General features: G+C 42.8%; 2 protein-coding genes across 3 annotated transcripts; both read right to left on the bottom strand.

The window, feature by feature from the left end:
* Positions 1-1,543: 1,543 nt before the first annotated feature.
* On the bottom strand, positions 1,544-4,059 carry zgc:193593 (uncharacterized protein LOC564090 homolog). The gene is made up of 2 exons (XM_042071890.1): positions 3,944-4,059; positions 1,544-2,492 (listed from the first exon to the last, which is right to left on the bottom strand). Exons 1-2 carry the CDS (start codon positions 3,992-3,994, stop codon positions 2,223-2,225), a joined length of 321 nt encoding a protein of 106 aa, XP_041927824.1. The 5' UTR covers positions 3,995-4,059; the 3' UTR covers positions 1,544-2,222.
* LOC121692884 (glutamate-rich protein 1) lies at positions 4,052-22,403 on the bottom strand. 2 transcript variants are annotated; one of them, XM_042071888.1, is made up of 6 exons: positions 22,075-22,403; positions 21,325-21,477; positions 21,085-21,219; positions 14,936-15,319; positions 13,871-14,056; positions 4,052-4,107 (listed from the first exon to the last, which is right to left on the bottom strand). In XM_042071888.1, the coding sequence occupies exons 1-6, from the start codon at positions 22,091-22,093 to the stop codon at positions 4,052-4,054; spliced, it is 933 nt and encodes a 310-aa protein (XP_041927822.1). In that variant the 5' UTR covers positions 22,094-22,403. The 2 variants fall into 2 exon arrangements, with proteins under 2 accessions (XP_041927822.1, XP_041927821.1); XM_042071887.1 differs by lacking the exon at positions 4,052-4,107 and adding an exon at positions 7,607-7,784.
* Between the last annotated feature and the right edge of the window lie 85 nt (positions 22,404-22,488).

The following is a 22,488-nucleotide window of genomic DNA, read 5'->3' as shown; positions in this document are numbered from 1 at the left end:
TGGACCATTGTTGCGCAGCATTGATGCATAAAGCCTTGCATTTGACCTTAGGCTACCCCTTGATCTTTGTTTGTCTAAAGTGCACCCCTGGCCTCAGTGTGACTGACATGGAAGCACTTTTAATGAAGTTACCTTTTTCAAGTAGGGGTCAGTGTTGAATGGGAAAACAAGATGCAGGCATAGAATATCCAAGCCATAAATATTTACATGAATATCTACACCTGTTAAGGGAAAAAGCCATCATATATCATATAATATTACATATCAATATATAACGAGTGCAGTATGGCTTGGGTCTTCTGGTTAGGATCACCACAATACGATTTCTGTCTGCTGACACATTTCACTCCCAAGCAGAATTGAAGCTTTCCCTGCCTTATTTTCAGGACATTTCACACACTTTTCACTCAATTTTGCAGCACTACAGTGTAAAATCTCAATTAGCCTGAAATTATGATATCTTATGAATATATTGATATACATTATAGTTTGAGAAAGGAAGTGCACTGAAATTGGACTGAAAAACGGAGAAATTTGTTTGTAATTGTTTATAAAATATTTCATCCTTATGAATGCCATTAAAAAGTGTCACTGCCGCTGGTAATTCACAAATAAGACAGAGTACAACTTGGACTTGTGAAATGTTTTTGTGTATGACTGTGTGTGCATATGTGAGAAAGTGAGTGATGGAGACAGGTCACTGTTAATGGTTCCCTGCCTAAAGTGGCTAGTGCCAGCTGGATCCAGTTTGGTAGTCCACAGGATTCGGCTGAGGCTTCTGGGTGAGAGAGGAGCTCTTCATGCGTGAGCGCGGCCAATTATCACATCTGCTGAGAGGATTAGGGTGCTGCGTTGGTGACCTACAGACGCTAATTCTGCTGTCGTTGAAGAACCCCAATACTTCCGGTCACACTTGGCAGACATGAAGCTGGCTCCGGAAAAAGAAAAATAGGATTATGACTATCTATTATAGAGAGCTTCAGACTACACGTAGACTATGTGAGTGTCTGAGGCGTTGTGTGATTTTATGCTTCAGTTTTAGGTATTTTGATTAATTGGAATCAATCCAATACTCTGATGGAAATCAGGTCATTTTCTTTTAAAAATGGTGTGCAAGGAATTGTAATTGACAGCATCTTACAAAATTACTTGTTCTCAGTGTCATATTGTGCATCTTTCTTCCACTTACACCCCATGAAGCAAAACCATCTGGCATTTGAACTCTGGGGAAATGTTATGGGTAACATCTGAGTGAGCTGTATATCATCAGCCAGAGCCAATCATATCTTTATCTAGAAATTGCCACTGCCCAGGGAAAATCTGCTTGTCTCATTTGAGGCATGCACAGTTCATTGCTGGTTCTCTCACTCAAAGGGACTAACGTGAGCATCAGATTATAATAATGTGTGTCAATTCACAGAGCATCCACCTGGCTTAATCCCCATTCAGAAAATTGGCTTAGTGAAGAGATCCGTCACTGTACACACTCTGTGTCTGCCAGAAACATCTAAGCAACTGCTAAAAAAAGAACACAGAGACGCAGTCTAAAAGGCTCTTTATTCATGTGACAGGGTTTACATTAGTTGTTTGCACGGCGAACCTTGCATGTGTGGTTTGTCATTGAACTGATTACTGTATTGTCGAAATTAAGCTCACCAAAAGCCCCATTTCTTGAGAGTCTCTAGTTTTTCCCTCAGTGTAATTATTCTGTAGAAAAATAAACAAAATCGCCACCATTCCCTCACTGATCAAAGACAAACGAGTGTCTCTGAAGTGTTCAGATTCATTAGAGGACAGATTGAAATACTCCATGGGACTGTTGCCAATGGCTCTAAATCGTCATTCATTAGACTGAGTGGCAAGCTCTGGATGTGGACTGGCTCCCCAACATCCAGGAATGGCAGTCTGCCTCGGAGGAGCAATTTGCTAGCAATCTGTGCCCATGGCAGCTACGCCAGCAGCCATCAGAGCTCTTCAGGCTTGACAAAGGCACCCAGTCTTAAAATGTCATTAATCTCGAAACATCACTCGCCATAAAGCAGAGTGAAACGTTCATCTGGCCCCCTCAAACTGCACGCTCAGTTCACACCAGGTGACGGTAGTGTATGTATTTTTGTAGTTGAAGGGGATGCAAAAGTGGACCAAATTGCAGAAAATATTTGGAGGGGATTGAACTCTTGTTTACAACATGTTTTGCCTCTCCTGGTTTGGGAAACCTGTGCTTAAGGCAATTTTGTCACAGGAAATAGCTGCCGCTCCGAGCCAGGAGCCACCACTGCTTGTTGGGGGAAAGCAGAGGCAGTGTGGAATCCACCGCTGGGAGCAGCAGGTCCGTCCATCCACCGCAGCACTCGGGCAGACGGTCTGTGGTGCATGGCGAGCTGGCGGGAGCTGTAGCCGGACACCCCAATGCCCAGGGCACCCAGTAGCACAGCCACACGGGGCATGGCCAAGCCACTGGTCTTCATGTCCACACTATGCACGGCCTGTGTCTGGAGGGAGGGCAAGAGATAAGACACTGTAACCACAGGTAATAGGGAGCAGAAGCAGACTTTTTCCTTTGTTGCTATCGTTTGTTCTGAAGTGAACTCAATGCTGCGGTTACCCATACCTCTTAATAAGAGATGGATGTATTAAAAAATCAACTCTTAAAGCATTGGAACTTTTTATGTTGGTGAATGATTAAGTGCTGTTGGGTCACCAAATCGATAACTTCAGGATGTTTCTTTCCTGTAGCCCTTAATAAAATGTTCACATCAGTTTGTTTTCATAGCTCATACAATTTGGAAAATAAGATGTGTGATGCCTAGAAAGCATTTACAATGTGCTGGTTAGTTTGAATCTGTCAGTTCAGTTATTCTCAAACAAAGAACTGTGAAACCCTAATTACCCTAATTAGTTTTCTGGTGTCCTCCTACATAGCATGAATTCTTGGCACAGGGCAGTGTAACCGTCTGTTTAAAAAACAGTTATTCAATTTGCTATGTGATGTACAATTACCAAGCCACAGAATAAACACAGACAAAGAAATTAAAGGCAACCTGCAATTGCCAAATAATAATGAGGGCTTGTGACCAACAAAGTCTTCCTCATTTTGCCAGAGGTGCAATTTCCTAGGAGTCCCCGAGACAGCAATTAAGACTAGAGAGGAGAAAAATGCGGAAACAACTAATGAAATTGTGAATCCAGCTGTTAAGCAGATTTTCCCTGATGCTCTCTGAATTATCTGTGCTAAAAACTCAGGGAACCATTTCATGAACACTCACACATGCAATAAATACTAATTTATATGCTAATTAAAACAACTGCAGTCACAAGTTACAGACTGAAAAAATGAAGATATAGAATATTCAGGGCGCAGAAAAACATGGAGGGGTATTTTTGAGAGGGAAGATTTAAGTGGTAAGTGTTCTCCTTGAACAGCTCTCAGCATAGCAATCCCCTACCGTACAACAAAATGGATCACACTGAGTACTATTTTATCCTACCCTATAAAGCATCTCCACCACACACTCACAAGAAACAAGAGTGAGTGTATGTGTGTGTGTGTATTAGAGAGAGAGAGAGAGAGAGAGAACTAATGGAGTTCTGGAGTCATTAGAGGCCATGCTGATAAATAACTGCATCTATCACTTTCCTCATCCAGCTCTCAGTAAGCCCCCAGAAGGGGAACATCGGGGACAAAGAGCCTTCATTAATGTAGTCACACTTGATTAACTGATAGTGAACCCAAAATCTCTGCACCTGGTGCCGGGAAGTTCATGTGAGGCAAATTGGACACAACACTGAACTTCCCCTCAAGGGTATTCACATGTTGAGATAAGAACAGCAAGTTCAACAGTATGTGGTGTTTTGAAGAAAAAAAAAACTACTGTGGAATCGATGAAATGTATTAAGAGGCAGTCCTCTCTAAGCTGGTGATAATTCTTGTCTGGCTGCTCACCTGCAGATATCGGATGTACCCAGGAGTTAACCTTGGGAGGCGGAAAAACATCTTTGACGGCTCCAGGGTGCAGATGCGGTTGATGGTCCACAAGGTGCCAAACTTCCTTCAGAGATCCTTTTTTTTCCCGTCAACCCCTCTCTCCCCCCGACACACTCCTGGGCCTGGCGGATAAGAGAGAGGGCTAGTCTGAGGAGAAGGGCCCGTGTGGCTGGAGCTTGTCTACTGGCTGCTGACCTGCCCGAGGCCCTTATAAAGCCTCTCCTTGGTTACATAAGCCCCCACCGGGCCAGAGCCTGGAGAGGATTAAGAGAGGAGCTGGCAGGGCAACTGGAACCATGACGACTGACTGCAGCTTACATTAATGCTGTGTAAAACAGCAGGGGTGCCGGACAGGGAATTGGGATGCTAACCTTAACTGGCAATAGATAAACCAGCAAAAGAGTGACCTAGCAAAAAAGGGGAGAGGGTGAGTGCAGTTTGATCTGGAAAACTCTCAAGATGTTTGCACCTGGTCATAAGTACAAAAGAAACCACATTTACGTTCACATTCTGTTCACATTCAAAAGGTGTGTCATTGAGAAACATTATTAGTAATATTGAGGTGCCCTAGAGCAAAGGAAGAAATGGTGAAATACGCCGAGTTTGGGAAACTTCTTCCTGTTCGTGCAGACGCCAGCAGTGTCTCCTCGTGCAAGCTCAGCGACTTCCTTGAGGTTTAATATCCTCTTGTCTCAGGTTGTGCCTCAGGCCCCAATGCTTAGTCCCGGTAATGAGGCAGCTTTTTGGATTCTTAGAACATTCTCCCTCAGTGGACCAACTCTGACCGAACACAACCGCAGAGAGCAGACACCCAGCCACTACGCTGGCAGGAAGTAGGCCACTGAGCATAGAGTATCCCCTCAGGCGCTCGCCTTACCCGGATGATGTGCCTGAGGATGTGTTCTCCGCTCACAGATGAAAAGTCAATACAGTCTCTCTGGTTTCTGAGGGGTCTTTTCACACAACGGGTGTGTGTCATAACAAACTCAGTCAAAATGAGCCATCCTGGAAGTTGTAATGCGCTTTTCCCCTGGCGCCTGACTAACCAATTGAATTGAGAATGGCAGCCCATTTCAATACTTTGTCTTGCAGCCAGAGCATAATTATTAGTTTGGGGACAAATAACTAGCTAGCATGTTCACAGTCAGTGTGACTCATATACAGTAGCAGTCATGGCAGTGAGAAAAAAGATAGTTCCTTTTTTGTGTTACCGACCATATTTGGACTCTCAGGCCCTAAAGGGGAGGCATCAGCAGCCACTGTAGGGGACTACATTTCACCACGCTTGTGTTACAGTAGCAGTAGTAGTAGATAACTTTATTGTCCCCGTGGGGCAGTTGGGTTTGCGGCACAGTCGCAAGGCACTTCATGACAGGACATCAGACATATGACACCAAACAAATAGTCCATACATCAGACACAGACAGACATAACATGAAGAACATACATCACACACTACAATACACTATACACCTTTGGGTATGACCAGGCCAGCTGGACATCTAGCTTATTTTGACTGATTTAAAGCTTTTATGGTTTGTGGTATAAAGGAGAATTTGGATCTGTTCTTGGTCAGGAGGGGTGGACAGAAACGACGCCTAGATGGCAGTAGTTTAAAATGAGATTCCAGGGGGTGTGTCACATACAATGTTGTTGGCCTTTCTCACCAGTCTGTCTTTGTAAATATGTTCCATGCTCAGTAGTGTTATTCCAAGTAACTTGCTGGCAGTTGTAACTGTTTTTCTGATTTACTTTTTCTGAGACTCAGTGGCATTTCCGAACCAGAAAATAATACAGCAGTGTGCAGTAAAATCCACCTGATGTCATGAAGTCAAGTCAAGCTGACTGCTTTGTTTATGTTTGAATGTAGTTACCTTTGCAATTGCCCTACACACATCACATCTGCTGTGTGTGGGTGGACTTCATGGTGAGTGCGACAACATGGTTTCAATAGTAACAATTGGCACATTGCGTCCACCGTAAAACGCCACTCTGTATTCTATGCACACCTCTTCTCAGCAGCACAATCCTATTCCAAACTAAAAAACCAGAGCGTTTCCCTGCGACAGAAGGCTCCTCATTCTTGTGAGGTGGTGGTGGGCAAAGCCAAGTTAATTGTTCCACTCTTTTAGCCAGCCAAAGACCCTGTGCTTTCAGGCTGCGGTGTCCTGCACACAGCTAGACGGCTCCCACCATGCGGAGATGAATGCCATTACCAGCTGCTGAACAGGCTGATAGCAGGCCAGTGTGCTTGGCCAGGGGCTTCAGCATTCCTAACGAGAGGCTCTCATTAAAGTCTGGGAATTGGACTCGTCATAGGCAAAGCCCTTATAGAAGACTTGATGCCAAGTAAGTGTTAAAGCACTGGCTGATGTACTCCATTTCTGACTCTGTTTCTGACTCCATACAACAATGATCCCAGAGGAAAATGGCCCTCTAATTGTGGAGAAATGTTGGTAATGTCGTCATTCAACCCATTAACCTAGGGACAATGAAGGTTGGCACATTTTCGCCCTTTTCAAATGATAGTATAGTGCCGTTTTGTGCCATTTCAACTAATTTCCGTTGTATATTTTCAGATCTCTCACTAATGTATGAAACGATATGCTGTTTATTTGAGTGCATGCAACTATGAGCCATGTGCGAGTGAGCTTGTTCTAGGGAGCCAGACAGCAGACACCTGGTGTATCCAATGAAGCTGCAGATGGTGGAGCATGTTTTAATGATTCGACACCGCTGTGTCACCCAGCTAGGGTGATTCCTTCCAAACCGATACCCATTCCTGAATCCCATCAAGTGAGTGTTGGCACAGAAATGCCACTTTGTCTGAACCTGAGCTGTGCCAAGTCCCAGGGTCACAAAGGGCCTACCTGCACCCCAATCCCTGCCATGGTTGCGCTCTCAGGAAACATAATTAAAGGCTTAAGCCTGGTGCTAAACAGAGCAACACTCAAAAGCTAAGCTTTTGTCACCCCTCTTTCCAAGGCTACACGCTTATCAGGGACTCTCCCACAAAGCAGGTCGTCCACAGTGCAAAGTCAGCGAAGGATTGTTATTGTTTTTAAGCCTGAGTAGCTTGATACATCCTAATGGTCCCTGTCCATAGATCATGAATGAAGAGGCAAAAACTCTTTGATTGAAAAGTTTGGCAGAGCAATTGTGAAGTATTAGAGCAATGTTTATGGTGCTCAGCTTGGCTGAAGATGGCAACAATGAACTGGGAGAGGGGTTATTTCAGGACTGCAGAATGGGACTAATTGGTGAATGGTCAAGTTTGTTTGTGAAGTCTAAATGTCATGTCAGAGTTAGCTCGAGGATTAGAGCAGACTGGTGACATTTACTATTTGGACAATTAGGAGTCAAAAGCTGAGCTTGGATATGGAAACCAACTGAACTACAGTGAAAAGATGAATAATAATCAATCAATAACGCAATCAATAATGCCTTCACAGCGCTTACCAAGACTTGATTCACTTGGTTTCAGTAGAATTCACTGCCGTAATACTATGAACAGAAGTCAAATGGCTGCCATCTTAACGTAAATTATAATGTGATTAGCACCTTATCATGAAAATTGTGTGCCGATATATTAAATGTCACATTATGAGGAATACAATGCCATTGTTCAGAATCCAGTTTTATTACAAAATGGTAAAAACTTGTCAGGTCATACTCCTCATAGAGAAGATTCCTTGTTAGCAAGTGAATCTGCTGCCTTACGTCTTCAGGACTTCTGCACCCAAAGGGAAAATGTCTGTGATCCAATAGTGAAAGAGAGTGTAGACAGCAGAGGCCTCCTCTGTAAAACAAAAAGTGGAACAGCATTAGATGACCAGCATATGCAATTCCTAGTCATATACTGTAGCCTTCAACTAAACCTCAGGTCTACCAACTGAAAAACAGCAATAAACAATTCTCCCACTTCTTACCTAATTAATTGTGCTGGCAATGTACCTAATACAGTGGCAAGAAAAAGTATGTGAACCCTTCTAATTACTATAAAGTCATAACATGTGATCTGATCTTCACCAGTATAAACAAACACAATGTGCTGAAGCTATTAACACAAAACATGGTTCTCTTCTGCAAAAGCACCCACAAAACATTCATACTGCTGGCGGGAAAAGTAAGAGAACCAGTGGAATTACTTAGTGGTTGACCCTCCATGGGCAGCAATAAGCTCAACCAAGTGCTCATAGGAATTGTAAATCTGATCTGCATAACCGTTGAGGAGGCATTTTAGCCCATTCCACCTTCAGTTCAGCCATATTCTTAGGATGTATAGTGTGAATGGCTTTGTTGCGGTCACTGCACTGCATCTCTATTGGTTAAGGCCTAGAGAGCCTCCCTTTCATCATCCTGTTGGAATATTGACTGTGCTTACATGCACTTTTGTATCCCAGTTATGATCGGGATTTTGAAGTATCCAGCTTTTGGGTATGTGCATGTGAACATCATATCCCGATTTCAGAGTGCCAGATAAACCCTTATCTGGTTTTGATTAATCTGGTTATGCTAGCTGGAGCTGGAAAGAAACCATAATACTGTTCCATGTATACACCTTATCCTGGTTTCTTATGTAAACACGTCACTCTGCTAATAGAACTTGGGTTGAACAGAGTAGAACTGTTGGTGACTGGGATACTAGTATTCATCATGTACAGGGATATTAATAACCAGGTTTCTAAGTGTTTATGTAAACACCATAACCTGTATATGATCAAAATCAGGATAAGTCTCATATACAGGGATGCTTGAAAGTATGTGAACTCCTTGAACAGGTTGGAGTTTTCTGTTATTTCATCATGATCTTATTTTATCACCAGTTTTTAAATATCCACACCAGACAGTTCATATCATGGACTTGTTTAGATGGAATTGCGTGAGAAGCCTGAAACTTAATGTATGTACAAAAGTAAGGGAACTCCCAGCTGCATTGGTAAAGTCAAGTAGGTAATTGATTAATGTAAAACATATTTGGGTGCTGAGATAATCAATTAAGCATACTAAACAAACATACTTCCTTTGGAAAGGAAGCCATGACTAAAAGAGAGAGGAAATCCAACAAACCACTGTAGTGTCAAGGCATACACAGGGATCAATGCCAAGAGGAAAGGAGATATCCGAGGACATAAGGAAGAGAGTAGTGACAGCCTATCAGTCTGGGGAAAGCTACAAGACCCTCTCTAAAAGATTCCAGCTCCATTTATCCACTGTAAGACAAATTATTTGCAAATGGAAGGCATTCAACATCACAGCAACACTTCCTTGAAATTGATGCCCATCAAAAGTATGACCAAGATGCACCAGAAAGATGATAAATTGGGTAAAAGCCCACCCACACATCACCTCTAGAGAGTTACAGACATCGATGGCAGCATCTGGAACAGACACGGCATTCAAAGGAGGGTTGCTAGAAGGAAGCCTCTGCTCTCAAGAAAGAACAAAATTGCCCGATTCAACTTTCAGAGGCCTTCTGGAAGTCCATTCTCTAGACAGGTCCAAAAGTCCAAAATAGAATTATGTGGTCACGATCCAAATCGTCCTATTTGGAGGAAAGCAAACACTGTATACCCTCTCAACAGTGAAGCATAGTGGTGGAAATGTGGAGGTGTGTGGCTGCTTTTTTCTGCCTCTGGACGACTCTATCATCCAGGGAACCATTCATTCTCAGGCCCATCAACAAATTCTTGATCTAAACCTCATGTTAGTCAAGGAGATGAAGCTACGGAGGAAACAGATTTTACAACAGGACAATGACCCTATACGCATTCAAGCAAAATGTCCCAGGAATGGCTTAAGATAAAGACAATTCATACTCTGGATTGGCCTAGTCAAAGTCCAGTCCTCAATTCCATATAAATGTTTTGGCTAGATCTGAAGCGGGCAGACCTCTCTCAACTGACTGAGTTCTGCAAGGAGGAGTAGGCAAAAATCTGCAGAACCAGATGTGAAACACTGGTTAATGGGTACAGAAGACGTTTGGTTGAAGTAGTGGTTGCAAAAGGAGGTGCTACAATAAATTTATTTTGTAAATGTCATATTTTGAGTTTTTGTAAACTAAACCACTTTTGTTGAATATATAATGAAACTATATAACTTTCTTTTGTTTCTGTCTATTATTTGGAAGGTCAGCTTTACAAATTGGAGTTTGGATGTGCATTACATTTTTTTGTAAAAAACAACTGACCATGTCTGAAGGTTCACAAACTTTCAAGCAGCACTGTGTAACCAGGATACTGAAGTGCATCTAAACGCAGTCATTTTGGAAAAGTTGTCCAATCCCTGAGACGGCAAAGCAGCCCCTAAACCATGATGCTTCCCCCACTGTACTTCAGGGCTGAGATTGTTTTTATGGTGCTCTTTTGATGCCATACAGACGTGTGTTCCCTTACAGAAATTTCAGGTTTCTGGCGAACAGTTGCCGCACATTTGCGGCAAGGTCATATTTTCACATTCAAATTAGGTTTCTGGCGAACAGTTGCGGTAAACTTTTGGCAATGTCGTTATGCAAATTAGGTTTGTCACCAGAAGTTCACTGGAAGTTTGCCATTATCGGCTAAGCGTGGTGGCAAATCACTGGCGAACACATTTGCCACTAGTGGCAAACTTCTCATTGTTGCCGGAATTTTGCTGGAAGTTTGCCTCTAGCGGCCAACACTGGCAAACTTCTGGCAATATTTTCTAGTGAACTCATTTGTTTCCCACAAATCACCCACAAATTTGCTAAATCATCTCATTTGGTAGCGTCAATTCAGTGGGTGTGTTCAACTTCTTGCTGCACAGATCTGGCTGTAAGGCTATTTTGAGCCTTGTCAGTGGTTTGAAAATAGTGTTTTATTTTGAAGTGGCTCCATGGCCGCTGCTACAGGCTTTACACCATTTCGTTGCTAAGGCAAACTCTGGATCTTTCCTTTAAAGTAGCTCTAAACCACACGTTAAAACTTGAAAAAAAAAATTGAACTCCATATTTGTTAATTTCTTGTTCTGCCTCAAACTGGCTTTTGTTGAAGCCATTAGACTTGGGGTTCACTTACTTCTTTCAACCAGCATTGTGAGGGTTTGAATGATGTATTGAATATGGACAAAAACAATGCAAAGTATTGAGTTTCCTTAGCAAAAACATTTTGTGTTCATTATTGTAATTCGGATGAAGAACAGACCATATTACACATTTATACCTTGCAGGTAATTCCAAAGGGTTCACTTACTCTTTCCTGTCACTGTATTTCATCTCTTGCACAGGACCTGACAGGAGCTTGTCTTGAGTGTTTCTGAGCAGTATAGTCTCCTTCCCAATACAGATGAATAAGTGGGGAGAAATCAAAACACTAAAAGGATCTTTACCAAAAAAACCCTGACAGGCCTGTTTAAACAAACGTCAGAGCGAAAAGCTCCCTTCCCCTGTGGGCTGAAAGTGTGAAAGTGATTGAGCAAATTCGCCACCCTTCGCTGGAGTTCCCTCCGAGGCTGAGAGTCTCGGCTTGGGCACAAACGCCAGCTTTGCAGTCTATTGATTCAGCCTCTGCAGGGGGAGGCTTCAGTGAGCTGTGAAAAAGAGGCGAGTTCAAGGGCCTCGACGACACTGATGAACAGGCCCAGCGCATTTCCAGCTTTACAGTGAAGAGGAAGGCGTCTGCTGGAGAGACTGTCATGGACTATGCATGGGAATGATGGTATAAGACAAACAAACACAGCCTAGTCCACAACATAACCTCACTAAACAGTTGTGCAAATCTCTCTCTCTCGCATGTGTGCTGTTCCTAGTCAGCATCCCTCATAAACACATAAATAAACACACACACACACACACACACACACACACACACACACACACACACACACACACACACAAATACAAACATACACAGGTCAAAGCTATATCTGAAATATGAACAGTTCATATTGAGTAAATGGTAATAGTCTTGTAAATCGTGCCGCATTCACAAAGCATGTTTATCTTACAGCTAGGAGTACTCTTAAATCGCATTAAAAGTTTTAGCTAGGAGTTTTCTCTTAAAACTTATTCACAAAGATGAGATAAGATAAGAGCTCCGTTGCTATGGTTGACGTCATTACTCATGCACGCTTAATTAAAGTGACCACCTTGATTGGCTGATGATCATAACGCAGGACTGCGGGAAACGCGAAAAACCTCCCCTACGATGATGAGTGACAGGTCTTTGTTGGTAAGAATGCGTGCACTACACAAATGCTGCCGTGAAGGATGGAAGATGATGAATAACCTAAATGAATAAAGATCCTAGTAGCCTAATGAAATAGCCTACACTACAGATTTGTGCAGCATCTTTGCAACATGTTTTAAATTAATCTTTTGCAAAGAGGAGAAACAATTTCATTTGATTTACACTGTCCCAGACTTAGGTGCTACTTTTAGGGCTAAAATGCTTTGTAAATTACTCTTAGTCAAAAAAATGAGTCCTGAAGTTACGAGTGACACGCCCACTATTTTTAAGGGTTTCTCCTAAATTTGCCAGTTAGGAGCTACTATTAGCCTTAAAATTCTTTGTGAATACGACCCCAGCAATTCTGACATAGGAGAACCTCTGGGTGCATCTAGTGGTGATACTGCAATCTTGTCAAGCTGCGGTCGATTCATTTCCATTGACAAAAATTCTGTCTTTGCTTTGATGTGCAACTGCAACGAGTGCTGGTATTTATCATACTTGCCAAGAACCACACGATTGCAACGGTCTGAAATTACTTTTTAAGTAATGATGCCTGACCTACTTCCAAAAATCTATGCTCCATCTCCTGACAGTAATGAGGGAGCAATAAGAGTTATCATCTTGGAGCTGCCATGTTCAATTGCGTGAGGAAGGCAACAAATCTATCGCTTCAGATAAGTGGGCAAGGCTTTCTGAATCCGTGAACACTTCAGTTCTAAAGAGTCATTTCTCCCACCCCCCGTGCCAACTAAAATATTTGACCTTCATTTTCATCGTCACACAATTTCACCGAGTCAGAATGTTATTGACACAGCTTTTTGGAATGCGGTTAGGCAAAGTTACTGAGTATTGTGGTTCTAGCACATTCCCATTGGTGCAGCGCAACATTTGTTTCTTTGGAGAACTCTAATCATCAATAGGCAAATTGGCCTATTAATCATCCAATCAGAAAACACAGAACTGGTTAAGTGTTTGCTCAGCAATAATGCCCAAACAGGTTGCTCCATGTATCAACACCTTTAGGCTTTTCGCTTCTACATGAATAACGCTACCTGCATTCATTTGTGGGAACAGGTGGATGATGTGGAAAAAATAGCCCTGGTCTATTGTGGGAAAGGATTGAGGGAAACGCTCACAGACAATGTTGTCTTGGCGACGGAGGCAGAAAGCTGGACGTCACCATGGCCACCTGCCTGGATGCCCTGAATCTGCTACGGCAGCATGTGGCAAGCGCTCCGCTTGATCCTCTTACAGAGCACCAAATCTAACCTGACCCCATCACAGACACGCATACACGCACACAAAACAAACTCACAGAGACAGACAGACAGACAGGCAGACAAACACCTGCACGCAGCAGCATCACTGACAATTCCACAACCATATGACCCGACACAAAATCCACGTAAGACCCACAACCTACACCAGGTGGTTGTGGTTTTCAATTTGCAGTTGTGGTTCGATTTGCGGTTGTGGTTTTCGATATGCGGTTGTGTTTTGCACCTCAGGGCCACCGTAGTCTATCCCTAATTTCACACGTTATTTCGTGTGAGGTGGAGTTTAGAGAGGTAAGCGCATGGCCATGCACATGATACATGCACCACATATTCAGCAGGGGCGGCGTAAGCAGCCGTGTTTGGCGTGTAATGAGGGAGAGGAGAGTCCAGCGAGAAGTGGGTGTGAGTGAGGCGCTCACCCAGAGAGATGGCCGTGCTGCTGCGGAACTCCTCCAGTGCCCGGCTCAGCTCCTCCACACTCCGCCGCAGTACCAGGTCCTTCAGGCCGCGCAGGCGAGCCAGCTCGCCAGGGGGCGCCGTTCTGTCAGACAGGCTGCCAAGGAGAGCGACGGCACCACTAGGAGGCGTTCTCTCAGGAGAAGAACCTGACACACACATACACAGTAAGGAAAGGAGGTCTGGGACTTAGGCAAAAGGAAAAACGGCATAGAATCCCTTCGGAGCATAGCAGCCTCATGCATTTAGTGACAAAGGCCATTCTGCCATTTTATTTATGAAGAGCACATATTTGAGCAAATCACCAGAGATCACACACATCACACATCATGTGGGAGATGACTGAAAATAGCATCTAATGAACTGTATTTTTGGCCTACTCAGAGTCACACATGCCCTGGAGAGTGATGATCCTTGACGCACGCGTGTCCCATGGGGGGGGGGGGGGGGGGGGTGCACTGGGGGATCTCTGCTCTCATCAAAGGAGGAGCACTAAGACCTGGAACCAATGCGCCTCTTCTCTACCCAACCGGAGGCACATTTAAAATGGGAGTTATGCAACACAAATGCTACGCACCATCCCCAATCCATAGGATGATCAAAGTGGGAGACGAAAGGCTTTCCTCTGTGTCTAGGTATTCCCAAGACATTGCTACGGCATATGTAAAACCACACGCATATGACAAGCCTGCTGTACACTTCAATTGCTGTCATGCTATTACTAACTATGCATCATTTTGCCCTCAACCACTTTGCAACATATAGAATAAGTATAGTTTACTGAATTTCTTATATAAGCAAATCCTAACACTATCGAATGTGGGTAGCAACAGCTTTAATTACATACAGTAAGTTGCTAATAAATGTGCACTCATAAACCTACACAAGAAATTACAGGGCAAGAGTCAGTGTTTGTTGCATAGTAACAATCATCACACACGACAGTAGCAGGTGTACATTATGCAAGAGTGGGCTGTTACATAGTCCACAAGTCTTGCAAAGTTTGCCGATAGAAATGAGAGACTTACAATCCGAGATGTAGGTCTGCAGTGTGGTCTCCAGGAATTCCAGCACTTCATTGGCATGCTCGTTGTTAAACTCTTCCTTCTCCTCCTCCTCGTCTTCCGTTTTGTCCTCTTCCTCTGTGTCCTCCGTGTGCTGGTAGGTGAACTCGACGGCGGAGGCCGGGGGTGCCAGGCCAAGGCTCCGCAGTTTCTCTTTGTGCCGCTTCTTCTTAAGCTTCCGCTTCTTGTTACGGCTGAGCCGCTCTGCAGCGCTCGTCGTCTGGGCGCCGTCGACCTCTGACCCCGTGACACTCTCCTTCCCCTCGGATCGATCTGCTGGGACCTCTGATACCTTCTTCTTCCTCCTCCTCCTTGGTTGCTCCTCTTGGATGTCGTCGGCCTCCTCACCTAATTGAATGAATATCACCAAATGAACAAGTTCATAACACAAACATAAATCATCAAACCAGTCGATCCCGCACAGCATTCTCAGTGGCTGGTATTGAGTTTAGTATGTTTATGTAGTATAGTTTATTGAAGGATGTATCACCATAGGCCTGGATTCCTCCAGGCGAACCACTGCCAGGGAAGAGAGTCAATGTTTTGATTGGGAGGGAATAATGTGTGTACCCACAGGAGATAGCTGTTTACAGTATTTACCATCTACTCCACTGACTGATGTGAGAGGATCCAGTTAACCTAAACACATGATCTCTGATGGTCTCTGAGGATGTACATAGTGTGTATGCAATGGCTCAACACACACACACACACACACACACACACACACACACACACACACACACACACACACACACACACACACACACACACACACACACTCAGTCTTTCTCTGCCTCGCAATCACACACGCACGCACGCACACTATCAGTCTTTGAAAAAGAAGCAGGATACCATATGGGTAGTTTTGTGCAGAAAGTGGCATAATTGATGTGTCCTAGAGAAAGTTCCCACTGTTATTTATTAATTTTCTGCTGTCAAAAGATATGGAAATTGGCAAAGGAACAAAAAAAAAGGCAGGTAATGATTATTCAGGTTATTACCATAAAACTAATTATAATGAGCATATAGGAAACGATTTTGCTAGCGGAGGCAAGGCAGAAAGGATGGGAGGGTGGCGACGGGGAGTGGTGGCTCGATAATGTACGCTTATTGAGAATACGGAGGTTCAGCAAGGTCTACTGCAATCAATAGCATCTCACAGACCTGCATGTCCTGCAAGTGCTGGGCATTCAGAACCCACCCCTGATTTCCCACTATAGCAAAATGAACGATATGCAAAAAAATCTGAATATACTGTCAGTGAAGAGTGTGTCTTGAAGTACATACCTAGTTAAAATGTATACATATTCACGATTTGTCAAGTCTAATATAAAAGCATAGCTGCTTATGGATGACTCCATGTAAAAACAGCATCAATGAATAAGGTGAATGACCCAAAATCAATATTTAGAGGCAGAGCCACAAAGCCCCCCTCTAGTGGCCAAAGACACCAAGCAAGAACATTGAGGGACCAAGGGCATACTGTACCATTGTCTGTGCTTGTAAGAACTTAAGTTCTTCCTGAGGTCAAGTTCAAATGTACTATGTAGTGTGTGCTGTATGTACTGCACAGAGTGGATCAGAACACTGAAATTCAGTTAATACACACTCTATTTCAAAGCACATGAGTACCCTAACACAAGTCAAGTGATGTATGTTACAGTCAGTTGGCAGTGCACCCAACATAAATGTTGTTTTTACCTGGCAGGGTTACATCAGTGTCTGTTTATCTTGTGTCATTATTTCACTAATGCCAAGCTGAAACGCACTGCTACAAACAGCTCCGTTTGTCAAAATCTGGAATGGGCACAGACAGACCACTCTCAAAGGAGCTCTTTGCATTCCACTTTAGACATTCTCCCCTCTCTTAGAGTTTCCCTTGTGGTAATCTCCCTTCTGTGAACCAGATGCATACATTGTATTGTAAGTGTAAGCAAGGGCTTGCGAACGCTTGACAGAATCATCCCACTCTCCGCTGCATTCTTGTGAGATCTCAAGATTAACTCATTGAGTGCCAAAAACGTAATATTCCGTTTTTCCTTCCCATGCGTCGAGTGGCAAAAACGTAATATTATGTTTTTAGCTTTTTTTTTTTAAATTACGAAACTAGACACTCTAACACACCTTATATGTGATTTTGGGAACTCTGTGATGAATGGAAATGAAATATATGACAATTGAAAACTCATGAAAACGCACAATCTGGACATTTTATCATAACTCGTTTGCTGCTTTGGGTCGAATCAGTGACGCATGCACGTCAGCTCAAAACCAAGCCATTTTCGTGGGTCTATCACTAGGTGGCAGTCTCGCCAGGTCACTTCCCGGAAACTTTACAGGCAACACTTCATATTTTATGAAAGACGTTATATCTCCATTTCTAGAAAAAAAACAGCGATTGCTAGCTACTGTTTAGCTTGCGATTTCTCAGGAACAGAAGTGTGTAGAAATACACGGTTTGCACCCACTGAGAGCTTAAAGTCTCACTTTTCAAACGAGCCATTGTATGTGTTCATAGCTATAACACAGAATATGCTGTGGCTGTACAAAAATCATCAACAATGGTCTAGATTGCTGGCACTCTAGGACAGCTTCCGAAAACAGCTTGGCATTCAATGAGTTAATCATCTGCACTATTAAAGGTCAAACTGTAATACAACATTACCCTGTGACCACCTGAAAACACGGTCTGTCATTTGACATCCCCTCAACCAATCAGATTTCAGGGATTCAACAGCCAATCAGATTATAAGATTCAAAAAGCAAATCAGATTGCAGGATTCAATAACCAATCAGATTGTAGGAATCCATCAGACAATCAGAATGAATGTATTCAACTACCAATCAGAATGCAGTATTCCAATATCAAATGATATTGAGGGATTCAGCAGACAGTCAGATTTTAGGATTCCAATAGTCAATCAGAATGCAGCATTCTAAATATCAATGTAGGTTTCATTTTCTTTTCCAACTTTCAACTTGATGCTGACAGGACCTCTGATACACCCACCAAACAGGAGAAAACTACCTCAAAAGTGTGGTACAAAACTTTTGGCTTTTGAACATTAGCCTGGCTCCGCCCATCTACGCACTTCTGCTCAATTTATTTTAGCTTCAGTAGTAGTCTGGCACAGATGTGCTTTCAACAGAGTTCTTGTGTAGAAAACCAACCAAGAGCCACCAACCAACCAGCGATCAGAGGGGCGTGGCTGAGAGCGATTACGCCAACATGAACTTTGAATTTGCTACACATGTACCCTCCTCGTTTTCGGGGAAAGCAGACCGCTTGGATTAAATGGAAACCTATAGGGCTACATCAACACGGGGAGGGGAAAAGGCTTATACTTATTAAATCTGTGAGCAAACTTGAAAATAGGCACAAAATAAGGTTGATGAGAGCATTATCTGTGTGTATATGGGATTTAGGCCATTACATTTCTATTTTTAGCTTTTTCCAGTTTACTAACAGGAGTGTCACGAACGAAGTCACATTCAACTTAAGGCTAATACCTCTGTGGGCCAGTGGGTTTGGCAAGCTTAACTTTACAAGTCATAATGTCAACTAAACAGAAGTCATACCTTAATTATATCACTTGAAATATGAACGTATTTCCTACAACTAAGATGAGATAATTGGCTATGTCATACCAGAGGGTTAAAGCAGAGCAATCAAGGATCTTTGATTATACTCAAGTTCCACAGTTAGCTAGTTAGCAAGCTAACCATTTTACATAGGAGGTTATGGTAACTTTAAGTGTTAGGTATGAGTTAAATTCATCCTCTACACTGGGGTATTGGAAGCAAATTATATTTCTTATATTTCATAACCGTTGTGTTAGTAAAAGGATTGAATGTCCTGTGAATTAATAACTAGATGAAACGTATGACTGTTAGCTGTCTTTCCCATTGGAATCAATGATATGATCCTAGCTTGTTTGCTAGGGGCGTGGTGCAGAGAAACTTCTCTGTATGACGAAATGCCGGTTGTTTTTGCCAGACTCTTTGCCGTAGAGGAGCGTAGTCAAGAGTCTGGTTTATGATTGTATTTGAACATGTCCCTGATTGCCTAATTCCAACAGCCAATCAGAAGGCAGGACTCCAACAGCCAATGAAATGGCAGAATTTCAATTGTCAATCAGTTTGCAGAGATCAACAACCAACTCTGTAGGGACACAAATGCAGGGACATTTCATAGGGTTGAAAATGCCATAAACTTCATAGTAAATGAGTGGAGTTAAGCTCACAATTCTGGGTGAATTTAGGTCTAGCTGACACAACAAATATCCCTACTCAGTCCAACACCCCCCACACATCTTTTTATGTGCAATAATACCGTTAGTCTGACTGATTTCAAACTTGACAGGTGTCTTTCTACGGGCACAAGTAAGTGCAGTGCCAAGTTTGATGTTGTTTGAATAAGAAATGCAAAAGATATCGGTAAAAGACATTGGTTTTCGTTGCTCTACTGTAGCCACCCCCGCCTCACACAGCACTGTAGGCTACCAGAGAGGATGGAAGCGGGGGTTTGGCAGAACTGAATCAGTGTAGGCCAGGGGTTCCCAAACTTTTCCACGACAAGGCCCCCCAAATACTACTAGGTTCTGGCCAAGGACCCCCTTGATGTGTTATTAAACCCATCGACAATACTACAGAAAATGTAAAAATACATAGTTAATCCTAATAATTATTTTAGCCACAAGCACTTCGCGATGGAGCAGTGTGTAAAAATTGCATTTGGGGCTTTCTGCTAGAGAGCTATTACTTTACTATTACTCCCAGTCATTATCATGGAAAATATAATGTTCAGATATGCGAAAAATTATTATAATGGCATTGTAACAACCCTCATAGTAATAGGTATATTTTACATTTTTCAAATGTATTTATTTGTTGCTTTTATTTTTCCTTCCAACTTGCTGAGGCCCCCCTGGCACCCCCTCGCGGCCCCCGGCCCCCACTTTGAAAACCACTGGTGTAGGCTATGGGTAAAGAGTTAAGCGAGTGCAAGATATGTGGATGATTATCATGTCTGACCTCAACAACCGTATGTGGTTTGCTTGCATAAAATGATTCTGCAGATTTTGCAACAACACACCAACAAACAGTGGCTTTTCTGTGTACACCAACAAACAGTGGCTATTCAATGGGTATGCAGTGGCTATTCAAAACAACGTAAAAAATGATGTGCACACACTTTGAATAGCCCAGACTACTTTGGACTGTTTTTGAACAAACAAACGACAATTCCGACTAAAAGGTCCCAAATTGAAATAAGCGATAATGGTCCCGAATTTAAAGGGACACCAGGCAACGTTTTCGTGTTAATTAATCATCTTCGTAAGTCGGTATATGGTTAAATGACTCATTACGGGGCAAATGAAGGCTCTCTCGCCCGCCCCTACTGCCTGTAGGAAGAATATTCCACTTGCAAGTTCGGTGTATCCTACCCGCCGACCGAAGCAGGATCAGTTTACAGCACAGAGGCAGGCTAACGAAACGCTAGAGATGCGAAGAAGCAGCGAAAACCCTTGACGGAAGACGCAAAGAAAAGGAAAAGAGCTTCAGACCGAGCGAGGGGGAGTTTCGTAGAGAAAAAGCATCAGGCTTGCCTGGTGTCCCTTTAAGGACGTTTCAGAATACGACACATGCAAAGCATAACCAGCTACAGACATTATGTCTATGCAGACAACGAGTGGCAGAGTGTGATGTCACTTAATGGCTCGATTTTCGAACGTAAAGTGACAGCCCTAATGGCTACCAGTTACATCATTGCAAATTTCATATGATGATGCATCATTCAATAGGCTAAACATATAGCCTTATAGACTCCAAACAGCTGTTAAGATTATGTAATTTTGATCTGTAAAAAATGTCACATGCAGCCATGCTTAAATTTTGCTCACTGCACATTTATTATAATATAATATTCAGTATTCGTTATTGAATGCTAGCTGGAATGATCCCCATCATCCTATTTCTAAAGCAGGCCTACCTGCAGGCATGTAATTCGGTTACAGGTTTTCTACAGGAAGAGCATGTTTGAAAAGACTGCATACAGTTGCACAGATGTGATGTTCTAATAAACCGCAGCATGATGATTATAGACTTACTCTGATCACTCCCTTTGCTTGTACTCTCTAGTGCAGGGCCTACCACTGGTAACTCCGCACCACCTCTGTATCCCTCTGGAGGTGGAAGCACGGTGTAAAGCCTTCTACCCGCAAACGTTGGTATTCCCCCATCACCTGTGGAAGGAGTAGGCATGGTTCAAAACTACAGGTGTGCAGTGGCTTACTAATAATAGTGTGGCTTATGTAGATCTAGAAATGTATTTGGAAGACTGGTCTTACCATTTCCTTTGACAGGTTTGTTGCTTGTTGCAATGACACCATCTTTATTACCAATTGATTCAACTTTAGTAGTAGAAGGTGGGTCGATAACTTTCTCAAGCTTTAGTTCAGCGGGTGCTGGGTAAAGCTTTTGAAGAACTTTTGCTTGAAAAACTACGAGAACAGAGGGAGAAATAACCATTGCAGTATCGCCAACAGGCAGCTTAAAGCAACACCAAAGAACTTTCCCTCTGTCGCACGCACGCAATTTGTTTATCCAGCACCGGCTTTGCAAATAATAATGTCCACAGACAAGGTAGAATATGTTGCACGATTTATGAAAGTACGATGTATTGCGACATCAGATGCAAGTCAAATTTGTAGTTTCTTATGTCTCATTCCATCGAACTACAGATCGGCTACCCGATCTGGTAAACTTACATAGTGCGGTTAGCCGATAGAGGGCCGCAAAGCGAAAGCAGAAGTGCCGTTCACCCTGTTACAAGTTGATGAACCACTGAAACGATTTTGGAAACATTATTTTAAGGTACAAAAAAATCTTTGGTGTTGCTTTAACCACACAGTTACGACAAAAGCCTAACCACGAACACTTCCATTCAACAATTTTACTTAATGTTGGAGAGATATTTGTCAATTTAATTCAACTTCACAGCCTAGCAATTAAAAACATCCATTTTAGTCGCTGCCAGTTACTGCAACTCAAGTGACTTTAGTTAAATAGCACGCAATGTGAAAAATGGAAGGCCTTACCCTCTTTCCTAATAGACATTTCTGTAATTCTGGCTCAAGCAGTTTGGTTGGTCTTTGATATACATTGCTACAACTAACCTTAGCAAACACTGCCAGTTTCTATGACTGGATACTCATTCAGCTAGCTAGCTAACGTGTTAACTGACATTAACGTTAGATAAGTTACAACATCTCCACTGCGGCGCAACTTCCGCATAAACTCTGGGAAAGGTGTAACAGAAAACATCTGCCTCGAAAAATGATCCACGTATTTCTTTAGTAATCTATCAAATTATACCTAAGACACACAAAATGTGAACATTCACCGGTCCACCATCCACACGGTTTGTTTTGACCTTATCAAGATGGCGTCTGGAGGATTCAGAAGGCACTTTACAGCTTCGTTGACATGCGCAGATAAAGCCAGCTGTGAGG

This window comes from Alosa sapidissima, chromosome 19 (genome assembly GCF_018492685.1).
Source record: "Alosa sapidissima isolate fAloSap1 chromosome 19, fAloSap1.pri, whole genome shotgun sequence".
NCBI classification, from domain to species: domain Eukaryota; kingdom Metazoa; phylum Chordata; class Actinopteri; order Clupeiformes; family Clupeidae; genus Alosa; species Alosa sapidissima.
Note: the sequence above shows the minus strand (reverse complement) of the source record. Positions and strands in the feature narration are given on the sequence as shown.